The sequence below is a fragment of the Schistocerca gregaria genome, chromosome 4 (assembly GCF_023897955.1).
Source record: "Schistocerca gregaria isolate iqSchGreg1 chromosome 4, iqSchGreg1.2, whole genome shotgun sequence".
Lineage (NCBI taxonomy): Eukaryota > Metazoa > Arthropoda > Insecta > Orthoptera > Acrididae > Schistocerca > Schistocerca gregaria.
Genome location: NC_064923.1, coordinates 121,376,093 through 121,403,474, shown reverse-complemented (window position 1 = coordinate 121,403,474; position 27,382 = coordinate 121,376,093). Strand labels below are relative to the sequence as shown.

At 43.1% G+C, this 27,382-nt stretch overlaps 1 protein-coding gene across 3 annotated transcripts in view; it reads left to right on the top strand.

Moving 5' to 3' along the window:
• Positions 1-27,382, top strand: part of LOC126266593 (ankyrin repeat domain-containing protein 11-like) — a 323,390-nt gene that overhangs the window by 228,506 nt on the left and 67,502 nt on the right. The window contains exon 1 of one of the 3 annotated variants that reach the window (XM_049970908.1): positions 11,827-11,876. The exons of the other annotated variants lie outside the window; for them this stretch is intronic. Coding sequence (XP_049826865.1) covers positions 11,864-11,876 — 13 coding nt within the window. The 5' untranslated portion in view covers positions 11,827-11,863. Of the gene's footprint in view, positions 1-11,826; positions 11,877-27,382 lie in introns of those variants that run through there. 3 annotated transcript variants of the gene reach the window in all.

Here is a 27,382-nt window from a genome sequence, read left to right as displayed (position 1 = left end):
AAGAATGACCTTTTAGTATTACTCAGTTCTTTCAATTTGAGCTCCGTCATTGATTTTCCTACTCGGATAACAAAGAACAGCAGTACATTGATAGATAACTTTTTTATAGACCAAGATAAGTTTAAGGACATAAATGCTTATCCTGTTGAGAATGGTCTTTCAGATCATAGTGCACAGCTTGTTACAGTACATGACATAGCTCCATGCAGTATAATAAATCAGACTTTCAAAGCAGTGCGTTCAATTAACAATATAAATATTGCAAACTTTAGGGAAAGCCTACAGCAGCTAGACTGGGATGAAGTGTATAAGGAACCCGATGCAAACTTGAAATATAACTTATTTCACAATACATTTTTAAGGGTATTTGAAAATTGTTTTCCCAAGAAAATAGTTAAATATAATTCCAAGAAAACATATAAAAAACCTTGGCTAACTAAAGGAATAAGAATATCTTGCAACCGCAAAAGAGAACTGTATCTAACAGCAAGAGGGAGTACTGACCCCGAAATTGTTCAATATTATAAAAACTATTGTGCGGTACTAAGAAAAGTTATTAAAAAGTCCAGAAGCATGTGTATCATGTCTGAGATCAGTAACTCTGATAATAAAATTAAAGCAATTTGGAATATTATTGAAAGGGAAACAGGGCAACCAAGAGCACAGGAAGACTTTAGAGCAATAAAACTGAATGACAAGTGCACTAACAAACAATCAGAAATTGAAAATATTTTGAATAATCATTTTTTAAATGTTGTGGAGAAAATAGGATCTAATCTTCACTAGAAGAGGCAAGGCTATTAATAGAAGAGGCCATACCTGCGCAGTTTGAAACAACTGTAATTCCACCAACCTCTCCCTCTGAAATCAGTAAAATAATAAACTCACTGAAAAGTAAAAGCTCTTACGGAATTGATGGCATTTCCAGCAAAGTACTTAAAGCTTGTTCCCCACAGATAAGTAGGATTCTCAGCCACGTATGTAATAGCTCTTTGGAGCAGGGTGTTTTCCCTGATAGACTGAAATATGCCATTGTAAAACCATTGCATAAAAAGGGGGATGCGTCGGATGTCAACAACTACCGCCCAATCTCTCTTCTGACAGCTCTATCAAAAATTTTTGAGAAAGTAATGTATTCAAGAGTAGCCTCCAATATTTGTAAAAATAAAGTACTAACAAAATGTCAGTTTGGTTTTCAGAAAGGCTTTTCAACAGAAAATGCTATATATGCTTTCACTGATCAAATATTAAATGCTCTGAATAACCGGACATCACCCATTGGTATTTTTTGTGATCTCTCAAAGGCCTTTGATTGTGTAAATCATGGAATTCTTTTAGATAAGCTAAATCATTATGGTTTGAGTGGGGCAGTGCACAAATGGTTTAATTCATACTTAACTGGAAGAATGCAGAAAGTTGAAATAAGTGGTTCGTGTAATGTTAAAACAACAGCTGATTCCTCAAACTGGGGTGCTATCAAGCACGGGGTCCCACAGGGTTCGGTCTTAGGTCCTTTACTGTTCTTGATATACATTAATGACTTACCATTCCACATTGATGAAGATGCAAAGTTAGTTCTTTTTGCTGATGATACAAGTATAGTAATAACATCCAAAAACCAAGAACTAAGTGATGTAATTGTAAATGATGTTTTTCACAAAATTATTAAGTGGTTCTCAGCAAACGGACTCTCTTTAAATTTTGATAAAACACAGTATATACAGTTCCGTACAGTAAATGGCACAACTCCAGTAATAAATATAGAATTTGAACAGAAGTCTGTAGCTAAGGTAGAATTTTCAAAATTTTTAGGTGTGTCCATTGATGAGAGGTTAAACTGGAAGCAACACATTGATGGTCTGCTGAAACGTCTGAGTTCAGCTACGTATGCTATTAAGGTTATTGCAAATTTGGGTGATAAGAATCTCAGTAAATTAGCTTACTATGCCTACTTTCGTTCACTGCTTTCGTATGGCATGTTATTCTGGGGTAATTCATCGTTGAGTAGAAAAGTATTCATTGCACAAAAACGTGTAATCAGAATAATTGCTGGAGCCCACCCACGGTCATCCTGCAGACATCTATTTAAGGATCTAGGGATCCTCACACTAACCTCACAGTATATATATTCCCTTTTGAAATTTGTTGATAATAATCCAACCCAATTCAAAAGTAATAGCAGTGTGCATACCTATAACACCAGGAGAAAGGATGATCTTCACTATGCAGGGTTAAATCTGACTTTGGCACAGAAAGGGGTAAATTATGCTGCCACAAAAGTCTTTGGGCACCTACCAAACAGCATCAAAAGCCTGACAGATAGCCAACTAACATTTAAAAATAAATTAAAAGAATTTCTAGATGACAACTCCTTCTACTCATTGGCTGAATTTTTAGATATAAACTAAGTAAAAAAAAAACGTAATCATTAGTGTCATGCAATATTTTGTGTAATGTAATTTCTTGTACAGACATCTTTTATTAACCTGACACGTTCCACATCATTACGAAGTGTCGTATTCATGACCTATGGAACAAGTATTAATCTAATCTAATTAGACTTGTCTGTTTTCTGTATGGAGATGTAATTGAGAGCTGTACCGAGCGCCGCCTAGGGTACTGAAGAATGTTCCTATAGGCCACCCAAACTGTGTACTCTTAGTTTTCTGCGCCTTTCTTCAAGTAACTGCCAGCCAACCATTCACGTCGCTCTTATTTGTATACTTGGATTGTCCTCTGAGAGTCCGACGTAATTTACAGATATTTTGCCGGCATTCTCTTTCGCAAAAATGCGCAGTTTCCGAGTAGCATACAATAAGTCAAGGCGTACCATTTGCATTGCCTACAATAGAATTTATGTTATCATTCCGCTTTGTTTCGCCAAGTATTTCTACTATATGCAATTCTTACGACGTGACTGTCTCTAGCTGTGTCTCCTAACTCGGGCATTTAAACATTTTAAGAGGTACGCAAGCTTTACATTTTTCTACGTTAAGAGCGAACTCATCCTCATAAATAAACACGTTATACGCGATAAAAGATCGAAAGCGATGGTACCAGCTCAGTTATTAGTAAAATAACATGAACGGCAGTAGTCTGCTACACGTCCGTATGTCAAAAAAGATTCACTTTTGTACTTGTAGGTGCTTCCCCAACCAGGATAGCATGTAGCCTATCAATAAACTTTTAATCCAAATGCATGCCCGGTATGAACGAGTTTTATTTAGTGGAAAACACTGTGAAACTGAATCAAACATTTTTTTAGAAAGTATAGAAACACAGAATACGAGTAAACCTGGTTACCTCTGTGCACGCCACTTAGAATAGCATGTGTGAAGAGAACGAATTGTGTTTCGCGATATTTTCGGAATACTTGTTGGTATTCTTGGAGAAATACGTTTTATCGCTGTACCTCAGGGAACGTAAGACAGAGGCGATACAGTTGTCTGTAAAAGCTGCAACGCAGTTATTAGTCGACCTCAACAGTATTATACCGGGGAGTGAGAATACCTCGGTCGCCTTATCTTCACGTTTTATCGTGATATTTCACGAGGACACGCTAAACCACTTGATGTTATATGCACAACTGCCTTGAAATCATAGATAATGCTATGCGTTTCCTTAGTCGCCACTGTACGTGTTTACTGTAATGTCACCGTTTTCAGTAAGGGCCGTGGGAGGGCAAGTGCAGTTATATCATGCTCGGGTAATATTATGGCTGTAGGCTGCTTGGTATTGGCCGGGCATTTTTGCCATCAGCTGATTATCGGACGCTTTACCTTTACTTACTTCTCGTCAGCCTTCTATTGGTCAGGAAGGGGAATCAAAAGTATCCGTACCCTAAAAAAGCACACCGTCTTCAGGCCACTAGTGGCCTACCGGGACCATCCGACCGCCGTGTCATCCTCAGTGGAGGATATGGATAGGAGGGGCGTAGGGTCAGCACACCGCTCTCCCGGTCGTAAGATAGTATTCTTGACCGAAGCCGCTACTATTCGGTCGAGTAGCTCCTCAATTGGCATCACGAGGCTGAGTGCACCCCGAAAAGTGGCAACAGCGCATGGCGGCTGGATGGTCACCCATCCAAGTGTTGGCCACGCCCAACAGCGCTTAACTTCGGTGATCTCACGGGAATCGGTGTATCCACTGCGGCAAGCCCGGGTAATTTTACTTGCTTGTTTGTAATAGTATGACTTTGTTGTAAACGCCTTTTGTTTCCCATGCAAGACCAAGAGTCAATTTTCAGGTGTGTGTGCGAGCACGCAGAGTCGTTTTCGTGTTTCAGCATAACTTTGGATGCCCTGGAGCAACTAATTGCGCGCCACGCCAGAGGCCAGAGCTACGCCTGCTTCCTCTTAATCGTCCCCTTTGCAACATATCTTTCAGACTTAAGTCTCGAAGATGTTCTCGCTATTGTCGTTGTTATTGTCATAGATCAGATTTTCGTTTACTCTAAAGAATTAGTAGACCGTACGGTGGATTTAGCCTGTCACCACCTGATTATAACTCCCCATTTCCTTACCCTGTTACCTTAGTCTCTATATATAAATATAGCTCTACGTGCCCCTAAAGGACGATTAATATTTCTCAGTCCATAAATACAAAATGAAACTTCTGCAAAGTACTTTTCGATTTGCCTTTGTCTCAAATGCCAACGAGGCTGTAGCCAATCATTCCAGGGACCCAAGAAACTTTCAGTTCGACACTAGTATCCGTCTTTTGCGATTATTTTTGCGTGTCGCCCCTTTTGCACCACCGTCAAAGGGTTGCTAAGAGTGTGTAATTTCCGACAGTAAGTTTCGCGTTTGGTTGAAATTGCACAAAGTTTTCAGAATTCCTATTCACGTCATTACTGCGCTTTTTGAAATTCTATCGGTTTCTTAACCCCATGTTCTCAGACAGTAACTGGAATGCGTACGAAATTTGTTTAAAATTTCTCCGTATGTCTGAGGGTTGCGTGATCGGAACATAGACACATCACCAAAGAAATTAACTGCAAGAACGCAACCAGCGAAATTTCCTGAGCGAAGAAACGAGTGCTGTTGTTTCCTGTACAGTGATCAGTCACTTGTGCCGCATAAAACAATAATACCAGAGTGTAGCTGGCTTGTGCCTTCGTGTCTCATTCTACGTGATGCAGCTGCTACCGTGACCGGTATTACAGTTTGCCTTGCCGATCTGTAATTGGTTCGAGTGCGTCGTGCTATGTTCGAGAAAAGATATGGAGTGTGTTACAATTGAAGAGTTTATGGAACTGGCAAAGTTTGCAACAAAACCGCCATCGCACCTCCCGTCGCGTCTGGTGGACCATCGCCGGCCGCGGTGGTCTCGCGGTTCTAGGCGCGCAGTCCGGAACCGTGCGACTGCTACGGTCTCAGGTTCGAATCCTGCCTCGGGCATGGATGTGTGTGATGTCCTTAGGTTGGTTAGGTTTAAGTAGTTCTAAGTTCTAGGGGACTGATGACCACAGCAGTTGAGTCCCATAGTGATCAGAGCCATTTTTTTGGTGGACCATCGACCCTATCTCCATTTCCAGCTGCCTTAGTCACCCCTCTTTTACTCTGTTTTAACTGCTTCTAGATGTGGTGTGGTCATCAGTCCCCTAGAACTTAGAAATATTTAAACCTAACTAACCTAAGGACATCACACGCATCCATGCCGGAGGCAGGATTCGAACCTGCGATCGTAGCGGACGCGCGGTTCCGGACTGTAGCGCCTAGAACCGCTCGGCCACTCCGACCGACTCGTTTTAGGTATAGCACTCTAATGAATAGTGTTTGATGTTATGATGTTCGTGTGGGACTGCTGTAGGAAGGATGGCGCCCATAACCCGCAGAACTGTGGACACTCGCATGGCGCGCGCGCACCCCCTCTCCCCCCCCCCCCCCCCCCCCGCCCACCCCCTCGCCTTGTTGTATTATTGTCGGTCCAGTACGTTTTTAGCGTTGTCACTGCTGCTGTTACGAATCTCCCCACTCCCCACTGGAAAGCATTCTATACTCTGTAACTGCTGTCTTCGCCGCTAATCGGTCTGGGTGGGGGGAGATTATCTCGCCACAGATGAGCCGTGGGAGACATCTCGTCTGCTCTGACCTACACACCGGTCCAATCCATACAATTTTATTTCTCCTTAAATTATTTCTCAGCTCTGGGATCGATATCGCTTTCAGTACCTCGATTTTACCTCTTCTACATATTTTCACAATTAGATCAAATTTGTAACTTGACTTCAGTAACTCGAGATAAACAATCTCTTGACCGATGGACTGATGACCTCCCTGTTTAGGCTTTGAAGTCCCAACAAACAAACCCACCCTCGGCGTGTACATAAAACCACAATAATTCACTGGAGGCCACTGTAACGTGAACATACAGGGTGATCAAAAGTCAGTATAAATTTGAAAATAAACCACGGAATAATGTAGATAGAAATACGATTCTCAGCCTTCAAGGTCCGGGCAATCACAGAGGGTGGGCTTATTGGTATTTGGGAGCTCCAATGTTAGGCGCATAATGGGGCCCCTTAGGGATATGGCGGCTAAGGAGGGGAAGAAATCCAGTGTGCACTCCGTGTGCATTCCGGGTGGAGTCATTCCTGATGTGGAAAGGGTCCTTCCGGATGCCATGAAGAGCACAGGGTACAGCCAGCTGCAGGTGGTAGCACATGTCGGCACTAATGACGTGTGTCGCTTTGGATCTGAGGAAATTCTCTCTGGATTCCAACGGCTATCTGATTTGGTGAAGGCTACCGGTCTTGCTTACGAGATGAAGGCAGAGCTCACCATCTGCAGCATCGTTGACAGAACCGACTGCGGACCTTTGGTGCAGAGCCGGGTGGAGGGTATGAATCAGAGGCTCAGACGGTTTTGCGACCGTGTTGGCTGCAGATTCCTTGACTTGCGCCATAGGGTGGTGGGGTTTCGGGTTCCGCTGAATAGGGCAGGAGTTCACTACACTCAGCTGGCGGCTACGCGGGTAGCGGAGGCTGTGTGGCGTGGACTGGGCGGTTTTTTTATGTTCGCAGACCTCGGGAAAGTACGGGGTCGGCTGCATTCTCAAAGGGTGCATGGCAAACACAGGACGTGCTTGGATCAAGGAACAGTCGGTATTGTAGTTGTGCTGGGAAAGTCCCTGAGCTTCAAGTGCTAATAGAAAGCACAGAAGCTGAAATCGTTATAGGTACAGAAAGCTGGCTAAAGCCTGAAATAAGTTCTGCAGAAATTTTTTCGAAGTCTGAGACGGTGTTCAGGAAAGATAGATTAGGTAGAATTGGTGGTGGAGTGTTTGTGTCTGTCAGTAGTGGTTTATCTTGTAGTGAATCGAAGTAGATATTCCGTTGAATTGGTATGGGTGGAGGTTATACTTAACAGCCGAATTAAGTTAATAATTGGTTCCTTCTACCGCCCCCCCCCCCCCCCCCCCAGACTCCGATGATATAGTTGCTGAACAGTTCAGAGAAAATTTGAGTCTCGTAACAAATAAATACCCCACTCATACGGTTATAGTTGGTGGGGACTTCAACCTTCCTTCGATATGTTGGCAAAAATACTTGTTCAAAACCGGTGGTAGGCAGAAAACATCTTCCGAGATTGTCCTAAATGCTTTCTCCGAAAATTATTTCGAGCAGTTAGTCCACGAACGCACGCAAATTGTAAATGGTTGCGAAAACACACTTGACCTCTTAGCCACAAACAATCCAGAGCTGATAGAGAGCATCATGACTGATACAGGGATTAGTGATCACAAGGTCGTTTTAGCTAGGCTCAATACCGTTTCTTCCAAATCCACCAGAAATAAACGCAAAATAATTTTATTTAAAAAAGCGGATAAAGTGTCACTAGAAGCCTTCCTAAGAGACAATCTCCATTCCTTCCGAACTGACTATGCAAATGTAGAAGAGATGTGGCTCAAATTCAAAGATACAGTAGCAACAGCAATTGAGAGATTCATACCTCATAAATTGGTAAGAGATGGAACGGATCCCCCGTGGTACACAAAAAAGGTCCGAACGCTGTTGCAGAGGCAACGGAAAAAGCATGCGTAGTTCAGAAGAACGTGAAATCCCGAAGATTGGCTAAAATTTAGACGCGTGAAATTTGGCACGGACTTCAATGCGAGATGCCTTTAATAGGTTCCACAACGAAACATTGTCTCGAAATTTGGTAGAAAATCTGAAGAAATTCGGGTCGTATATAAAGTACACAAGCGGCAAGACGCAGTCAATACCTTCGTTGCGCAGTGCCGATGGTACTGTTACCGACGACTGTGCCGCTAAAGCGGAGTTATTCAACGCAGTTTTCCGAAATTCCTTCACCAGGGAAGACGAATGGAATATTCCAGAATTTCAAACACGAACAGCTGCTAGCATGAGTTTCTTAGAAGTAGATACCTTAGGGGTTGCGAAGTAACTCAAATCGCTTGATACGGGCAAGTCTTCAGGTCCAGATTGTATACCGATTAGGTTCCTTTCAGATTACGCTGATACAATAGCTCCCTACTTAGCACTCATATACAACCGCTTGCTCACCGATAGATCTGTACCTACAGATGGGAAATTGCGCAGGTCGCACCAGTGTTTAAGAAGGGTAGTAGGAGTAATCCATCTAACTACAGACCTATATCATTGACGTCGGTTTGCGGTAGGGTTTTGGAGCATATACCGTATTCAAACATTATGAATCACCTCGAAGGGAACTATCGATAGATACATAATGAGCATGGTTTCAGAAAGCATTGTTCTTGTGCAACGCAGCTAGCTCTTTATGCACACGAAGTAATGGCCGCTATCGACAGGGGATCTCAAGTTGATTCCGTATTTCTAGATTTCCGGAAAGCTTTTGACATCGTTCCTCACAAGCGACTTCTAATCAAGCTGCGGGCCTATGGGATATCGTCTCAGTTGTGCGACTGGATTCGTGATTTCCCATCAGGAAGGTCGCAGTTCGTATAATAGACGGCAAATCATCGAGTAAAACTGAAGTGATATCAGGTGTTCCCCAGGGAAGCGTCCTGGGACCTCTGCTGTTCCTGATCTATATAAATGACCTGGGTGACAATCTGAGCAGTTCTCTTAGACTGTTCGCAGATGATGCTGTAATTTACCGTCTAGTAAGGTCATCCGAAGACCGGTATCAGTTGCAAAGCGATTTAGAAAAGATTGCCGTATGATGTGGCAGGTGGCAGTTGACGTTAAATAACGAAAAGTGTGAGGTGATCCACATGAGTTCAAAAAGAAATCCGTTGGAATTCGATTACTCGATAAATAGTACAATTCTCAAGACTGTCGATTCAACTAAGTACGTGGGTGTTAAAATCACGAACAACTTCAGTTGGGAAGACCACATAGATAATATTGTGGGGAAGGCGACGCAAAGGTTGCGCTTCATTGGCAGGACACTTAGAAGATGCAACAAGTCCACTAAAGAGACAGCTTACACTACACTCGTTCGTCCTCTGTTAGAATATTGCTGCGCGGTGTGGGATCCTTACCAGGTGGGATTGACGGAGGACATCGAAAGGGTGCAGAAAAGGGCAGCTCGTTTTGTAGTATCACGTAATAGGGGACAGAGTGTGGCAGATATGATACGCGAGTTGGGATGGAAGTCATTAAAGCAAAGACGTTTTTCGTCGCGGCGAGATCTATTTACGAAATTTCAGTCACCAACTTTCTCTTCCGAATGCGAAAATATTTTGTTGAGGCCAACCTACATAGGTATGAATGATAATCAAAATTAAATAAGAGAAATCAGAGCTCGAACAGAAAGGTTTAGGTGTTCGCTTTCCCGCGCGCTGTTCGGGAGTGGAATGGTAGAGAGATAGTATGATTGTGCCAGAATATTTTCACTCTGCAGCGGAGTGTGCGCTGATATGAAACTTCCTGGCAGATTAAAATTGCGTGCCCGTCCGAGACTCGAACTCGGGACCTTCGCCTTTCGCGGGCAAATGCTCTACCAACTGAGCTACCGAAGCACGACTCACGCCCGGTACTCACAGCTTTACTTCTGCCAGTACCTCGTCTCCTACCTTGCAAACTTTACAGAAGCTCTCCTGCGAACCTTGCAGAACTAGCACTCCTGAAAGAAGGGATATAGCGGATACATGGCTTAGCCACAGTCTGGGGGATGTTTCCAGAATGAGATTTTCACTCTGCAGTTGGTAGAGCACTTGCCCGCGAAAGGCAAAGGTCACGAGATCGAGTCTCGGTCGGGCACACAGCTTTAATCTACTAGGAAGTTTCAGTATGATTGTGGTTCGATGAATCCTCTGCCAAGCACGTAACGGGTGCCACATGAATTGAATGAAAGACAGATGGAAAGCCGGAAAACCATTTGTCAAATTTTGCTTCAAAGACTTGAAAGAAAATCACTTTTGCATCGAATTGTTACTGATGATGAAAAATGGATTTGTTTTAAGAATACTAAACGGGAAAAATGATGGGTTAATCCGGGACAACCATCAACATCCACTGAAAAACCAGATCGATTCGGCAAGAAGACAATGCTCTGTGTTGGGTGGGATGAGAAAGGTGTGGTGTATCATGAGCTTCTAAAACCCGGTGAAACTGTGAATACTGATCTCTACAGACAACAAATCGTCAATTTGAACTGTACATTGATCGAAAAAAGACCAGAATGGGCCAGAAGATATGGCAAAGTAATTTTTTTACACGGCAATGCACCTGCACACAAAGTAAAACTGGTTCAGGATACAATCAAAACACTTGGTTGGGAGCTGCTACCCCACCCGCCGTATTCACCAGACTTGGCCCCTTCTGACTACCATTTGTTTTCATTAATGGAACACGCATTGGCTGAGGAACACTTCGATTCCTACGAAGAAGTCGAAAATTGGGTGATTGGTTTGCTTCAAAAGACGAACATTTCTATTGGCGTAGTGTCCACAAATTGCCAGAAAGGTGGTCAAAACGTATAGAAAGCAATGGTCAGCACTTTGAATAAAATGTTTTTACTTTTCAATTCAAAATTAGTGTTTCATTTTCACAAAAAAAACGCGCATTTCATACCGGTACACCTGGTAAGCTCGCATTCGGGAGGATCAACGTTCAGATCCCAGTATGGCCATTCAGATTTAGGATTTTCGTGGTTTCCCTAAATCAGTTAAGACAGGTCGTTTGAACAGGTCGCGGCCGAATTGCTTTTCCCAGGCCGAGCTAGTGCTCCGTCTCTAATGACCTTGTCGACGGGACGTTAAACCCTAACATTCCTTCTTCATTTATGCTTCACGTGAGGCGCGTGATGAAACCGAAGCATTGCCGTGATTGCTTGCTATTTTGTCAAGCGACCTTGGCTCACCGTGGTCGGGAAGAATGCTTTCACGCATTTTCGACAATGGGATAGAGGCATTAGTGGACAGCGGGGTTTTCCCAGGCTTGGATGTTTCCACTCATTGAGTACCTTTGCGAAAGGGTCCGAACAAGCCTTTGTTGTCAGAGGCTTAACTTAATGGTGTCAGTGGACGTCATTGTGCAAATGATGGTATCACGAAGTTCAGCCTGGAGGCAGCACAAAGCACAGATGTATAACTGCGGATGAGGGGGTAGCGCCAATAAGAATGTACGGATCCGAAGATAAATCCGGTCGTCTTGTAAACGCGGGGCTGGTTGGCTAAGTCGCTAAATGTTGAAAAGCTCCCGTGAATGCGGGAAGTAAGTGGCCTGTTTCCGCAGAGAGAAGCGGGAAGTTTTCGGTATACTGTGCGCACTGGGAAAGACAGTATCTCGACGTTTCTGCTGTGCTCAGAGGTTGGCGTGTAAAGGAAGTCAGCCGTGAAAACTCATCTTCGTCCATTGGAGGCCTGGACAGATCACGGAGGCAGTAGATACTTCACTGCACGCCTTGCTGTTATGGAAGTCGAAGGTAAGGTGATACTGTATATTGCATTTGAGCTGTGAAGAAAGCTATTCTGCTTCAGCACTTATGTGATCCATGAAAACAGGATGAAAACTGTAAACGATTCAAAGCTGATTGTAAATGCTGTTCGGCGCATTTCCAGTTTTAATATCTCATCTTCAGGTACCTGTCGAATTATGGAATGGGTATAAGTGAAATCTTAACATTAACATATTAACATTTGAAACATAATTCATTGTAACCCATATTACTGCAAGATATCACATTATTTTAAGTTGTGAAAAGTAGCAGTATTAGAATGTACTTACATTTACCGTATGGTAAAGACAATTCCGCTGATCTAAGTTAATGTGCTTGATCGTAGGCGACTTACGATGTAACAGACAGTTTAACTCAGACAGTACTGTTTCATAATATTACTTGGGAATCAGTATCTGATACACCCATTTCCCCTTTATTTGGTGAGAAGTGGATCAAACTTTAATTGATATTCGCATTATCGGCGTAGTCGATTAGCAGATAACTTGTATAAGTTTTTCACTATTGACTGGTATTATACAAGGATGGAGAGTTGGACCCATCTTCCTGACAAGTATAATAGGGAAAACAGTATTTTCCAAGAGTGGCAGTATTTTCTCGAAGTGGACAGCAATTAGCAACAGTGGCTAGACTTCTACCTACGATGACGCGGGGAGGGGTTAGCCGACATTCCACAGGACAATGCGCGCGCACCGGTGTATAACGGGAGTCCGCAAGCTGATAGGGGAGCAATGGGCAAAGGTTAGCGTGAATCGCAGAAGGACAGAATTTATGAAGAAATGCGATTTACTTAACTGTTATGCCTAGTCGAGGACTAAATTGATTGCTGGGTTTCCTTATTCCCCCGTCTCGCGTTGAAAAGGAGCGGCATTCAAATACTCACCCTGCCATGGTTCCAAAATATCTTCTCCTTTCTAACGTTTCCTTCTGCCATTGTTTCACTAAACCTTCAGCATGGTTCTTGCGTAAAATTATAAGTCAGTTGTAATGTCATCCGTAGGATCAATTGCCCGAAGTTCCCATTCAGCTTCAGCTTCCTTCTCGGTAAGGAAACATCGAGAACTGTTTTGGCCAGACTCGAATTGTTCATTCCGATAATGTGGTTATGAAATTTATCATCTTTCCTAGTTCATTCTCATAATGTGGTTGCGAAATTTCAGTAATATTTTGCAGGAACTGTCGGAGATGGCCTCAGAATGTTGGTATAATAAGTAGAACTTTCTTTCCGCCTATAATTCCGTGCATACTGCGTGACAAAAAAAGTGAAACCACCGGAAGACATGGTCGGATTACAACATCGAACACGCACACATAATCGGGTGGGTATGTAAGTGATTAGAGCTGTAATTTTCTGCAACAAGTTAAACGATCAGAGAGCATTAATGCTGTTAGAGTTTAATATTGTTCCCAGATCTGGTAGGGTACGTAAGGGGGCGTGAACTGTGTTAACAGCACTTGATAGAGTTGTGAAAACAGCCTCATTGTTGGTCTCCATTTGTTCGGCTGCTCGAATCGTGCAATATCCAGATTTGTGGGGCATTCGGATGGATGTGACAGTGCCATGATAATGGAATGCAGGGAAACGAGACGGCAGGCATACTCTTTGTCAAGGATCTGGTTGCTTATGTCCGACCGCCACGAGGGTGGATAGCCGTATTGTGCAGTAAACACATGATAACCCATTCACTTCTACGCTTGCCATCCAACAACAAGTAACGACCTCCATTCTATGTCATATTGCCCCATTGGTTGTACACAAGCGGCAGCCGAATTAGGGAACTACTACCCTATGCGTAAGCTGCCGGTAGCAGAACACAAACGGCTGTGTTTGGAGTGCTGCCGTGATTGGGTAGCACGATCTGCTGATGAATGGCGTTAGCTTGTGTTTAGCAATGGATCGTGGTTCTGCACCACCGTGGACCATCGCAACGAGTGTGGCAGCGATCTGAGTCGTGCTGTTCTTCTGAGATTTGCGAGGGATGTAGCGTTTTACTCCTGGCGTCATACTATGGGGAACCATGGAGTATGACTTCAAGTTGTGGCTGGTAGTGAGTGAGGGAACTTAGATGGCGCAACGGTACGTCGTGGACATCATGCGTCCGCATGTGTTTCCTCACACGCGACAGTATCTCAGTCCCAATGCCAGTATCCAGTATATCAAGGACCAGTTACGCTAGTTGAGAGACAACTTGCCTCAGAAGAGAATACAACGGCTCTATGACTTCCTTCCAACCGAGTCAGTGCATGTATCCACGCCAAAAGGAGTGCAACGTCATGCGGATAAGTGCGTTCACACAGCCGATTTCTTTAGAAATTTGATTCCATATTGCAATCACTAAAATAACATCATATATCATCTCAAGCCGTGAAGTTTCATTTCGTTACCTCCTCCCGTTCGTGGTACTTACGTTTTATGTCAGGCGGGGTATATATTTTCTAAATAACAGTTTAAGAGTAAAGCTGGTAAATACAACGATTTTAATATTTTGTCTCTGCCATTTTTTTTTCTCCTCCTGATTATATGCCTCTTTCGCGTAAAGATGTGCCTGTGAAAGATATTACTTCCTGACACCGTCACGTAACTCTGACACTATAACAGTGAGACAATGCCAACAAACGCAAGTGTAAAAGTAATCTCTGCGAGAACGAGTGAACATCAATCACGTCATAGCGAAGACACAAGCTGCAGTGGTCACTAGGCAGCCCACGTATTGTTTTAAACGGAAGTCGACAAGGAAAGGCGTTCCCTTCTGCCGCCGATTACGCTTCCATTTAAATTTCCAGGCGACACACCTCTGGGTGATGCTATGTTCCGTGTGTATCAAGGTGGAGGGTCCGTAACATATTTACGGCGATATCGTTTCTCGCTTAACTTGGTGTGTGCGAACATTCACTTGTGATCTTAATCGTTCTTATGAGTTCCTTAAACGATAAATGACTGATATGTCAGCAACTTTACATTCGCTTCTTTGCGGATTGACAGAAGTTTCTTCCTCTTAAGCAGATTCGATCACAACGCTCTTCCCCTCCTGACACGCTAAGTTGCAGGGTTTGTTCACTGTCTTCCCTTAGAGGGGGTTAGATTCCAAAGTGAGATGCTCACGTTTATACAGTTCTCGTACAGTGTTCTGCCTGTGCAGATTAGGCTAGATGGATCGATGAATAGCTCGCACGGAAGCCCCTTAGACACAAGCTCCTGCTGTATTCAGCTACCTTTAGAGAGTTATCGAAGAACTGCACCGGCGACGGCTGAAACCTGCTTTCATTGTTCGATCTCGCATGGGATAAAGTTTTAGGGCAATTTAGCTCGGCACAAATAACGTTCTTAACCGAAAAGTGAGTCATCTGGCGGATACGAGGGCGGACGTCTTTTAAGCCATTATTTGAAGAGCTGGCGATTCTCGTACTGGCTTACAAGTGAATTTACTTAGAGGATTTCCGCCTGACAGCATACACTTCAAAAGGAACAGCACCTACTGTACACTGGACGCAGGACAGAGGAGTTGTCTGTATATTGCGAGAAAATGTTACTGTCGTGAAACGTTTGCAGCTCGTTATAAAAGAAGGTTTCGTAAAATTCCACAGAAGTGGCAAGGCGTTCGAATTCACGTCGAAGTGTGTTCTTCAGATAAACTTCTGTTTCCGTAGGAATACTGTATATTCATATTGTGAGAATATAATTTACGGATTGAAACTGTGTACCAGACCGAGACTCGAACTCGGGACCTTTGCCTTTTGCGGGTAAGTGCTCTACCAACTGAGCTACCCGAGCACGACTCGCGACCCGTCCTCACAGCTTTACTTCTGCCAGTACCTCGTCTCCTACCTTCCAAACTTAACAGAAGCTCTCCTGCGAACCTTGCAGAACTAGCACTCCTGAAAGAAAGGATATTGCGGAGACATGGCTTAGCCACAGCCTCGGGGATGCTTCCAGAAAGAGATTTTCACTCTGCAGTGGAGTGTGCGCTGATATGAAACTTCCTGGCAGATTAAAACTGTGTGCCGCACCGAGGCTCGAACTCGGGACCTTTGCCTTTCGCCCGCCTGATGAAGTCTTATTCCGCGCCTTTTCAAGCAGAAGCTAGTGTTTCGTGCATGAAAATCTACACCTATACTCCGCAAGCCACCTTACTGTGTGTGGCGGGAGGTACTTCATTGTCTTTCCGCGAGATATACGTAGGAGGAAGCAGTATATTGGTTAACTCTTCTAGGAAAGTACGCACTCGGGACTTGAACAGTAGACCATTACAGTGATGCAGAACGCCTTCTTACAGGGTCTACCACTGGAGTTCACTGAGCATTTTCGTAACGATTTCGCTGTTACTCAATGAACCTCAACGAAACGTGGTGCTCTTCTTTGGATCTCCTCTGTTTCATCTATCAATCCTACCTGGCATAGATCCCGTACTGACGAGGAATATTCAACTATAGGTCGAACGAGTGTTTTGTAACCTACTTCCTTTGTTGATGGACTACACTTCCTGAGGATTCTTCTACGCCGGAGTGGCCGTGCGGTTCTGGTCGCTACAGTCTGGAACCGAGAGACCGCTACGGTCGCAGGTTCGAATCGTGCCTCGGGCATGGATGTGTGTGATGTTCTTAGCTTAGTTAGGTTTAATTAGTTCTAAGTTCTAGGCGACTGATGACCTCAGAAGTTACGTCGCATAGTGCTCAGAGCCATTTGAACCATTTGATTCTTCTACTGAATTTCAGCCTGGCATCGGCCTTATTCGCCATTTTATGTGGTCGTTCCACTTCATAACCTTCTTTACTCCTAGATATTTTATGGATGTACCTACCTGCAGTACCGAGCGAGGTGGCGGAGTGGTTACCACAATGGACTCGCATTCGGGAGGATGACGGTTCAATCCCGTCTCCAGCTATCCTGATTTAGGTTTTCCGTGATTTCCCTAAATCGTTTCAGGCAAATGCCGGGATGGTTCCTTTGAAAGGGCACGGCCGATTTCCTTCCCCATCCTTCCCTAACCCGAGCTTGCGCTCCGTCTCTAATGGCCTCGTTGTCGACGGGACGTTAAACAACACTAACCTAACCTAACCTACTTGCAGTGATTATTCTGTATTTTAGTAATCTCGCAGTAAAGGATCTTTCTATGTATTCGCAATACGTTACATTTGCTTACGTTGAAGGTCAGTAGCCAGTCGGCCGGCCGCGGTGGCCGAGCGGCTCTAGGCGCTTCAGTCTGGAGTCTTCGAATCCTGTGTCGGGCATGGATGTGTGTGATGTCCTTAGGTTAGTTAGGTTTAAGTAGTTCTAAGTCTAGGGAACTGATGACCTCAGATGTTAAGTCCGATAGTGCATAGAGCCATTTTTGAATCATTTGTTTCAGTAGCCAGTCTTTGTACCAAGCGTTATTAGTCTGCAGGTCTTCCTTATCTACTAGATAGACTTCTCTCCGTCCGAAATAACATGCTGTGCTGTTTGCTAGAAATTCTTCAGTGCAGTCACACAGCTGGTCTGATAGTCCGTGCTGTCGTAATTTACTCATTAAACGGTCGTCCGAAATTATATGGAATGGCTTTCGGGAGTCAAGGAAAACAGTATCTTCTCTGGACGCTTGTATCTATTGCTTTCTGTGTATCGTGGACGAACAGAGCGAGCTGGCTTTCAAGCGATCGTTGTTTTCGAAACTCATGTTGGTTCTTACAGAGGAGATTTTCGGTCTGAAGAAATGTTATAGTACGTGAACATAAAAAATGTTCCAAATTTCTACAACAGGCCTATAGTTTTGTGCGTCTGTTTGGCGACCCTCGTTGAACTTGAAAACGGGAATGACCTGTCGTTTTTTCTTATCATTAGCAACACATCGCTCCCGGTAGGACTGCGGTATACTGCTGCTTGAAGAGGGGCAAGTGCTTTCGCATACTTTGTGACTGGTATCCCTTCAGGTCCAGTACCCTTTCCTTTGTTTAACTTTTTCGTTGCCATTGTAGCCACTGGTGACTTATTTCGATGTTTGTCATTTTGTCGTGCTTGCGACGATATAAAGGAGAAACTTCCTCAGTGAAACAGTTTTGGTAAACGGCGTTTAGTGTTTTGGTTTTTTCTCTGTCACAGAGAAATGTTTACGAAGTCATATCTGCTGAATATGTGTCCTACAGAAACATAATTTTGCAGGCCCATTCAGTGATATATGCAGACACTGTTGGAAACTCTGTTGCGAACAGAGTTAGAAGTAAAGACGTAGTAAATTAAAACGTCATGCGTCATGCTGAAGGTTGACTGCATGAACAGCGATAAATTTTTTTTCCATTCATCAATCATTGTGCGAGAGCGGGGGGGGGGGGGGGGGGCGGCGGACACCGAGAGAAAGAGTTTCATAATGGCTTGAAATTATATGTAAATTTTGTTGGAAGTATCTAAGTGCTCTCATTCTCAGATAATGGATGATTAAGCCCGGATATCTGCGCGCCGTCAGTTACTCTGCCTCAAAAAACACACACACACAAACACACACAAACACACAGTTTATACTGTATGGCAACTGTTCTCGCAGTTCCCCGTCCCCCTTACCACAACCACTTACAAGATCGTAGGGCCCCCACGCACGAGCGAGGGATCGTTGGCTATATCGCCAGCTGTCGATCGCTAGCTTCGACGCGCGCGCGCGCGCGCGCGCGCGCACACACACACACACACACACACACACACACACACAGCAATTTATCAAGTAATTTCAACCAGTACTATGAACGCCACTACACCGAGAGCTTCTGCTATGGAAAATGAACCGTTACTTTTAGCAGCAGTGGCAGTTGATCTATCTATCCCCACGTATACTAGCAAAAACTGAGTTTAAACAACGGGAATTGTTTAATAAATCACGTGTTTTAAGGCTTCTTTTGGGAACTCTGCAGAAAAAATAGACCTCATAAAGACGACAAGTGTGATTCGTTCATCTTTTCAGTGTACTAATACAATTCTTTTTTTCATTTAGTAGTCCTTAATTTCTCTTTTATTTATTAGCCCTCAATTTCTCTTTCATACATTAGTCCTGTAATTTAAATGCAGATATTTACACAGTGGGTTTGCAATCTCAATTTTGTTTATAGAAATGTTGTCAACAGCAGCTCTACTGATTTCCGTAACTTTGTTGTGAATCTTGTGAAGGTGAGGTAGACTGTGTGAAATAAGGTACTGGAGTATAGCTGTCGAAAATAGGTTTGCCATAAATATTTAATTTAAGATATCCACTCAATACCACAATACGTAACTCTTTTTAGAAGACAACTGTAATGTCTATAGTTGGTTCATAAATAACTCAAAATCACGGTAAGGAGCCCATTACATCTCGACTATTACTCTTACCTCCCCATGAATTTCTATATCTTCAGCACGAGTATAAAAACACTAATATCTGTGGACGTCAATGTGTTTATATTTGCATTTCTCTGTAATATAACTGGCAACTTTAGGTTTAGATTTACTTCTGAGAGTGATTATTGTTCCCTGAATAACTACAATTCTAACGCAAGGTGTGCAAAGCGATACGAAACAAAACTACACAAACGGGTCACAGCCCTGTAGCCATATTTTCACACACAGCATGCTATTCATCTGATTGAATTGGGGATTCCAAGCGATAAGCGGTCGATTGCTGCTATCTGCAATTTGTACACACAACGTCGTTTTGCCTACAGTTATTCCTATTTGGGCTTACGAAGCATCTCCGTAACAGTCGCGTGTTGATCGAACCTACTGATAAAAAAAATATAGCAGCAAGCATCTGAATAGCTTCAATGTCTTTCTTTAATCAGTCCCGGTGGGGATTCCAAACACTCGAGCAGCACTCAAGAATAGGTTGCATCAGCGTCCTATATGCGGTCTCATTCACAGGTAAACCTTTCCTAAAATTCTCCCACGAAACCTAAGTCGACCATTTTCCTTCCCTGCCATCTACATGGATACTCTGCAAATCACATTTAAGTGCCTGGCAGAGGGTTCATGGAACCGCGTTCACAATTCTCTATTATTCCAATCTCGTATATCGCGCGGAAAGAACGAACACCTATATCTTTCCGTGCGAGCTCTGATTTCCTTAGTTTATCATGGTGATCGTTTCTCCCTATGTAGATCGACGTCAACAAAATATTTTCATTCGGAGGAGAAAGTTGGTGATTGGAATTTCGTGAGAAGATTCCTCCGCAAACAAAAATGCCTTTGTTTTAACGATGCCCGTCCCAAATCCTGTATAATTTCAGTTACATTCTCTCCTCTATTTCGCGGTAATACAAAACGTGCTGCCCTTCTTTCAGCAGTTTTCTAAAAGAGGACGAACAAGCGTAGTGTAGGTGGTCTCTTTAGCAGATCTGATACATTTTCTAAGTGTCCTGCCAATAAAACGCAGTCTTCGCTTAGCCTTCCCCACAACATTTTCAGTGTGTTCCTTCCAATTTAAGTCGTTCGTAATTATAATAATTCTTCTGCTACCAGTCACGATTTTCTTTATTTTACTTTTCACTCGACGCGTTTCGGGAAATGATTTCCATTTTCAAAAGGCTTTTTTGTGTTTGGTATACCATTTCTGTTTGATGTTGTCGATGTGTGAGTCTGCTGCATTTCGTTGACTTTACTGCAATATATAAGAAATACGCGATTTGGTTGTCGATCTTTTTGTGAAGTACTGGCAAAATTTAGAAGAATTTGTAGTTACAGTTTTCTTACGGTCGATTTGTGCAGAGTCTCACACACACCAAACATCACACACAACTTGCTGTACACTTTAAACATAGAAAATATCTTACACAGACAACAAAGATGTTCCTTCAAGTAGTCAACATGGATAACATTATAGGTCTTCCACAGAGTATGATGTGCTTTTGTACAGAGGTTATTTATCTTAACAATTTGGTTCAGTTCTATATGTTACTATTTTTATTTAATTATACCATCGAAACATCTTAAGAAACTCACTGATTCATTTTCAAGATTGTCGTCATTTGCGCGTTCTTTTTTGAACCGAGAGTGCAACAACCTCTGCTTCGTCAACATTTTCCGAATCTCTCTATTAAAGCATGGTGGGTCTTCTCCGCCCTTAATCCACTTACTAGCACATAATTCTCCAGACCACGATTTACAGTCTGCTTAGTGGCCGAGTGGTTCTAGGCGCCTCAGTCTGGAACCGAGCGACCGCTACGGTCGCAGGTTCGAATCCTGCCTCGGGCATGGATGTGTATGATGTCCTCAGGTTAGTTAGGATTAAGTAGTTCTAAGTTCTAGGGGACTGATTACCTCAGAAGTTAAGTCTCATAGTGCTCAGAGCCATTTGAACCATTATAGTCTGCTTAAACTTCGCCCATAGTTCCTCTACGTCCATCTTACTGGAACTAAGTGATGTCAGTTCACTGTCTGAGACACTAACAGCGGTTTATCTGCTCTTTCCAGCAGCAACACTATCCTAGCCTTTTAAACTGTTTTATTATTTTTCGTAACCATAGTTGCTATAATGACATCAAGATCGCCATTCGCCGTTTCTATATTGACGCTTTCGATAAGCTCAGGCTTATTTGCAGCTACAAGGTCTAAGACATTTCCCTTGCCTATGGGCTGCGGAACTAGCTGCTCAAGACAATTTTCAGTAAACGTGTTCAAAAGTACGACTGTCTGTCGGTACATCGTGCAGTGAATCCATGGACATCCAAGTCTATATTCGGTAGGTTAAAGTCGCCTCTAACTACTATTGCATGGTCTGGGTATTAACACGCTACTGATCGCAGACTTTCTTTGAATGACTCTAGAACTGTCACTGCAGAATCGGGTGGCCTGTAAGAGCATCCAACAATTAGCTTGGCTCCACGTACTCCCGTTATACGCGACCAGATAACTTCACTGTCACACTCAACTTCGATCTCAATAGACACAATATTTTTGTCAACTGCAATAAACACTCCCTCTCGTATAAATTCTAATCTGTCTTTCCCATATATGTTCCATGAATCGCTAAATATGTCAGAGCTTTCCATGTAATGTTTCAGCCAGCTCTCGATCCCAAGAATAATTTAAGCGCTAGACCTTTCCTGGAGGACAGTAAATTGGGGATCATTGTTACGAATACTTCGACAATTTACGGCTACAATTTTGGCAGTTGAAGTGTCTTTACTCTGTACGCGGTCTGACATCCCTTGCTGCTTGGTGTCCATCAGAGTACCTGAAACTACCGCCTAGCCTAAAAAACCCTCATGTACGCTCCACAAGTACTGTGCTACCCGAGTAGTTGCTTCCTTTGTGCAGTACTCCCCTGACCTATCAAGGGGAGTCCTACAAATGCCCAACCCACAACGCAGGTCTAGAAATGTGCAGCCAAGACTGTCACAGAATCAACGAATCCTTTGGTTCGGACCCTCCACTCGGCTTCACGCCAAAGGACCCCAATCAACTTTGGTAACAATGGTGCAGATTGCGAGCTCTGCTTGCACCCTACACGCGAGGCCAGCAGCCTGAGCCACTGCTAGCAGTTGACTGCACCCTGCACGCTCGATAGCCGCAGGCAAGGCTGCCTTCATGTCTCTGACGACGAACACCCGCCGTCTTGAGGACAACGCACTGTTACTTAAAAAGAGCACAGGGCCTAGCGGTGGGTCTTAGTGATCCCCTGAGTGAAAAAATAGGGCGTAGTGAAAGCGTTTGTGAGGCTACTACGAATAGAACGGGAAGGGCATAAATACTGCATTAACCCGACGATACAATGAGGCTTTTCCCCAAATTCGTCATTCGAAAAGTAAGTTGCAGATAAAGACTTTATAGTTGAAGTTTATCGGTCTTATGTATTAGTATACCACGAACGTTAGATCAAGAATGTCTATTTTTTATGTTAAATGCATACTCTATAATTGTTACATTAGCATTTGACTTTTAGTACGATAACATGATTAATAAATCATTGGCTACATATGGGTGAGAGGCAGGAAGGAACTTAAGTGTCATGGAAAGTACTCCAGATAGATACGTTTAACGAAAGTCGTTGTCCATTTAAAATGATGGGGGCTGCAAACAGAGAATTCTTTATGAATTAGAGCAGCGTGTTCGCGACAAGGTTGATACTTATACGACCACAATTATATTGAATTCTGTTCTTTGCCTGATTTAATCAACGCCGCCACTTTTGCCTTGCGCCAGACCTTCGGGATCATTATTCTAGCAACACAAGTGTTCAGCATTTGCAGAATACAGTTGATGGGTATAGGGTTGCTCCGATCTCATGTTATCCAAACCTAATATTTTGTTATTACTTTTCATCTGATGAATAGCAGTCCTCAGTTTTTCATATGTGAGTAGAGTGCCAAGATGTTCATTCTCTCATCTTCACATCGTTCGAGTTTTGTTAATTTTTTTTTTTTTGCGATTTTGCCATTGAAGATCAGCTGGTGTGCTGTTTGTTCAAGGGTGACACTGCTGACACCAACGATGAAACTTAGGATTACTGTTAAGGTTTCTCAATGATTTTGTTGATTACTACGTTTCGTATCAAAACTTCCGAGGACATTACGCCAATTTTCTATTCGTGATGTCTATATGCCTGGGATTTAAAAAAAATGGTTCAAATGGCTCTGAGCACTATGGGACAACATCTGAGGTCATCAGTCCCCTAGAACTTAGAACTACTTAAACCTATCTAACCTAAGAAAATCACACACATCCATGCCCGATGCAGGATTCGAACCTGCGACCGTAGTGGTCGCGCTGTTCCAGACGGAAGCGCCTAGAACCGCTCGGCCACTTCGGCCGGCGCCTGGGATAAGTTGTTCTCCTGTATGTATTGTCTCTTCTGAGAACAGATCCTTTTAGAAAACGGTTCGTACCTCTTATGGAATAATTTTGAGTCTTTATCAAGTCCAGGTAAGTACACAGTTCCGCATTCTCTTGCAATATGTTTACGGGAGATACTCTTTAGTAGCTCCTCAAAATCTCCATAATTTTCTGGATCAGGACTGAGTACATCATCGAAGTTTTGAGAAAATTGATCCAACCGAGCTTTTTCGAAGCTGACACGTCTTCTGGATGCAACTTTTCCTGATTTAACAACTACTTCTGCAGTACATGTAAGAGGTCAGTGTTGTGTTCGTATGTTCTGATTCAAAAATGTTATCCGGGTTGAAATCAGTCCTCCATTGTCTGCTGTTAAACAAATAGGACAATTTTGGACCATGTATTAATTTTAAACAAATGCATTCAGCTCAGTCTACTAGGTATTTGCCGTTTGTGTGTCTCCCTATATCCCCAAGAAATACCATGACAAAGTCACTCACGACCAACTTTGTTAGCTGAGATTCAAAATTGCAAGTTTCTGTAAATATTTATAGGCTGTTTGGTGACTTTTAGACAGATGTAATGGTAAAAGATTGAATTTCTACTGTTAGGATATGTAGTCTACTCAGTTCATATCTGCAGACACTACATCACTGTCCTATTTTATGAAAATTGCCCTCCCATATTCCTGATTCAGTCTCTCTAAGGCAAGCTTCCTTCCAGTCACCCACGCACGTCAGTCGTTTTGTGCTTTGTACCTTTCTTGGACCAGTAATGTATCAGAGTTATGCTTCACACAAATGTCAGATACCTTCCTTCTTTGCTACAATCCATCCAGTTTTGATGGAGAATGTTGCTAGTGCTGGCATTGACAAATGCCGTTTTAACTGCACTATTGTAAGTTCTTTGGTGCTGGAAGATTCACCCGTGGGGGTTGCCCTCATTGAAGCTTATATCCAAAAGAACAGACACCACATATACAAAACGTCATTCTTCGTGCGGCAGTTTTAGTGCTTGAACATCGAAAATGTAGTAAGTGAAACACTTTTTTTTCTTTTCAGCATTTTACGAGGATCGTCAGCGATAAAAAGTTTCGTAAAAGTTTGGAATTGTGTATGATGTTGATTTAAAGTCTTAAGTGCTTTCTCTCTCAGTAACCGGATGACTAAAGAGTGTGGGTATTCGCTTTTACACCCCCACCTCACCAATTTGTTAGGTAGGTGGTTCTTAACTCTACAGTGGTTCTTTCCAGAGAGTAAGTGATATGTGTACCAAGTTTGTTTGAAATCAGTCCAGTGATTTAGGAGATGTGGAACAAACTTACATATGTACATACAGCCATTTTTATAATAACTATGGAGTTTTGCTGACAGTGCTCTTGAAGGATGATTACTGACAAACTGCAACATGATGAAAGCAGTTTATGCACACACTTGAATCTAATAGGAATATTATTTACTCGTTTTTGGTTTGTTTTTATAGTTAAAGGCATCATACAGACATTCGGGATATTTCCTTTAGATCTGTAAAAATGACCTCATGGAAGTGACATAGTTCCACGACAGATGAAGTTCTGGCTTATTGTGCAATGAACTGCTGGGAAGAGGTTGCAGAAGAGCACGTAGAACATTCAGAATTTGGAAAAGACTGATGCAGATAGTGTAGCTACTATTTCTACAGTTTCCATTACTACTGGGAGTCTGGGTAACACAGCGTCGAGTGGACCAGTGGGTGAATGTCGCGTACACACATGTAGTATGGATGCAGCAGGCGGGGTAGACTGTTTGCCTGTGTTTGAAAAAGCGTTTCTCTGGCACTGAAGTGGCTGCAATTGTGGATTTATATGCATAGTCTAAGACTGGTTATGAACCCAAGCCCTTTGCGAAATATATTCCTCCCAAGGATATATGTATACTAACAGAAATTGACATTGCTAATTTCCTGCAGATTTTTCAATCTTCATCAGCACGGATTTTGTGCTCCTGATATTTATGACCTGATAACTCATGCCGGGCTTACGTATTGTGTTGGTGTAATCTGTCGCCAGCACTCCAATCGACAAAGAGGCTGCGAGAAGATCGATAGTAGACACCGGAGCAAGTGAGCCTATCAGAAAAGAGGCCAAAGAAAACCTTGCAAGCAACACGCCACCAACGCCGTCTCGACTACCAGTATTTAAATCGCCGCCGCAGACCGGAGGGCCCAGTCAGTCACCCAGTGAGTCACAGAGTCGAGTCATCAGTAGCAGCCCAGTTGCAGAGAGAGTCGAGTCATCAGACGCAGGAGCAATCAGAGTCTCACTGTAGGGCAGCATATAGCCACCATAGTAGTGTACACAGCGGACTTGTACTTCACCAGCAGTGAGGCTAACGTGGACAATTACAGCGAGCTTGTACCACAACACATGGAGTTAAGGAGCATCCTGTTTATGTTAATAAAAACCTCTGTTAATACATGCGTGCAGGTGGCATAGAAAGAGGACACCGGCCACAAAACAACATCCTCTCCTTGCTTCCGATGGTATATGCCTACAGTGTCAACGAGACGACAGAAAATGTAAAATAAAACTTCGTAACCATATCACTTCTGATCTGGAAGGAAGCTCTGGGGGGGGGGGGGGGGGAGGTAGAGACGATCTGTCTCCCATATATATATATATATATGGGGGGGGGGGAAGGGTTGATAACGCCTGATATCTGACTTGCCTTGCACGTCCGACGTTTTCTGCAGGTATATTCTCTCAGCAAGGGTGACAGCATACAAATTTCAGAATATCTCAGCAGTCAGCATCAAACATCAAATATTCGGCGATGAGGACGAAGATGTGGAAAACAAATGGAAAAAATTCAAAGGCATCGTTCAATATGCCCTAGACAAGTATGTTTCGAGTAAGGTTTTAAGGGATGGGAAAGATCCACTACGGTTTAACAGCCGCGTTAGAAAAGCGCTACGTAAACAAAGAGCACTTCGTCTCAGATTCAAGGGAAGTAAAAACCTAGCTGACAAACAAAAGCTGAACGAAGCGGAAATGAGCGTAAGGAGAGCAATGAGAGAAGCGTTCAATGATTTTGAAAGTAAGACGTTGTCAACCGACCTGAGTAAAAACCCTAAGAGATTTTGGTTGTATGTAAAATCAGTAAGTGGGTCAAAATCATCTATTCATTCTCTCAGCGACCACACAGTCACCGAAACGGAAGATAACAGAGAGAAGGCCGAAATACTGAATTCGGTCTTCCGAAGTTGTTTCACCGCAGAAGATCGTAACACTGTCCCTCCTTTCAATCGTTGTGCGAATGTCGAAATGGCAGATATTGAGATAACTGATCACGGGATTGAAAAGCAGCTACAATAGCTGAGTAGTGGCAAGACCAGATGAGATACTTGTAAGATTCTATCAAGATTATGCTAAAGAATTTGTTCTCCTTCTACCAGCAATTTATAGTAGATCGCTTGAGCAACGAGAGGTACCTAACGACTGGAAAAAAGCGCAGGTCATTCCCGCTTTTAAGGAAGGCCGTGAGACAGATCCACACAATTATAGACCTATATCGTTGACGTCAATCTGTTGTAGAATTATGGAACACATTTTACGCTCTTGAATTATTATTATTGAAAAATGAACATCTCCTCTATAAAAATCAACATGGATTCCGCAAACAGAGATCCTGCGAAACTCAGCTCGCTCTGTTCCTCCATGAGATCCACAGCA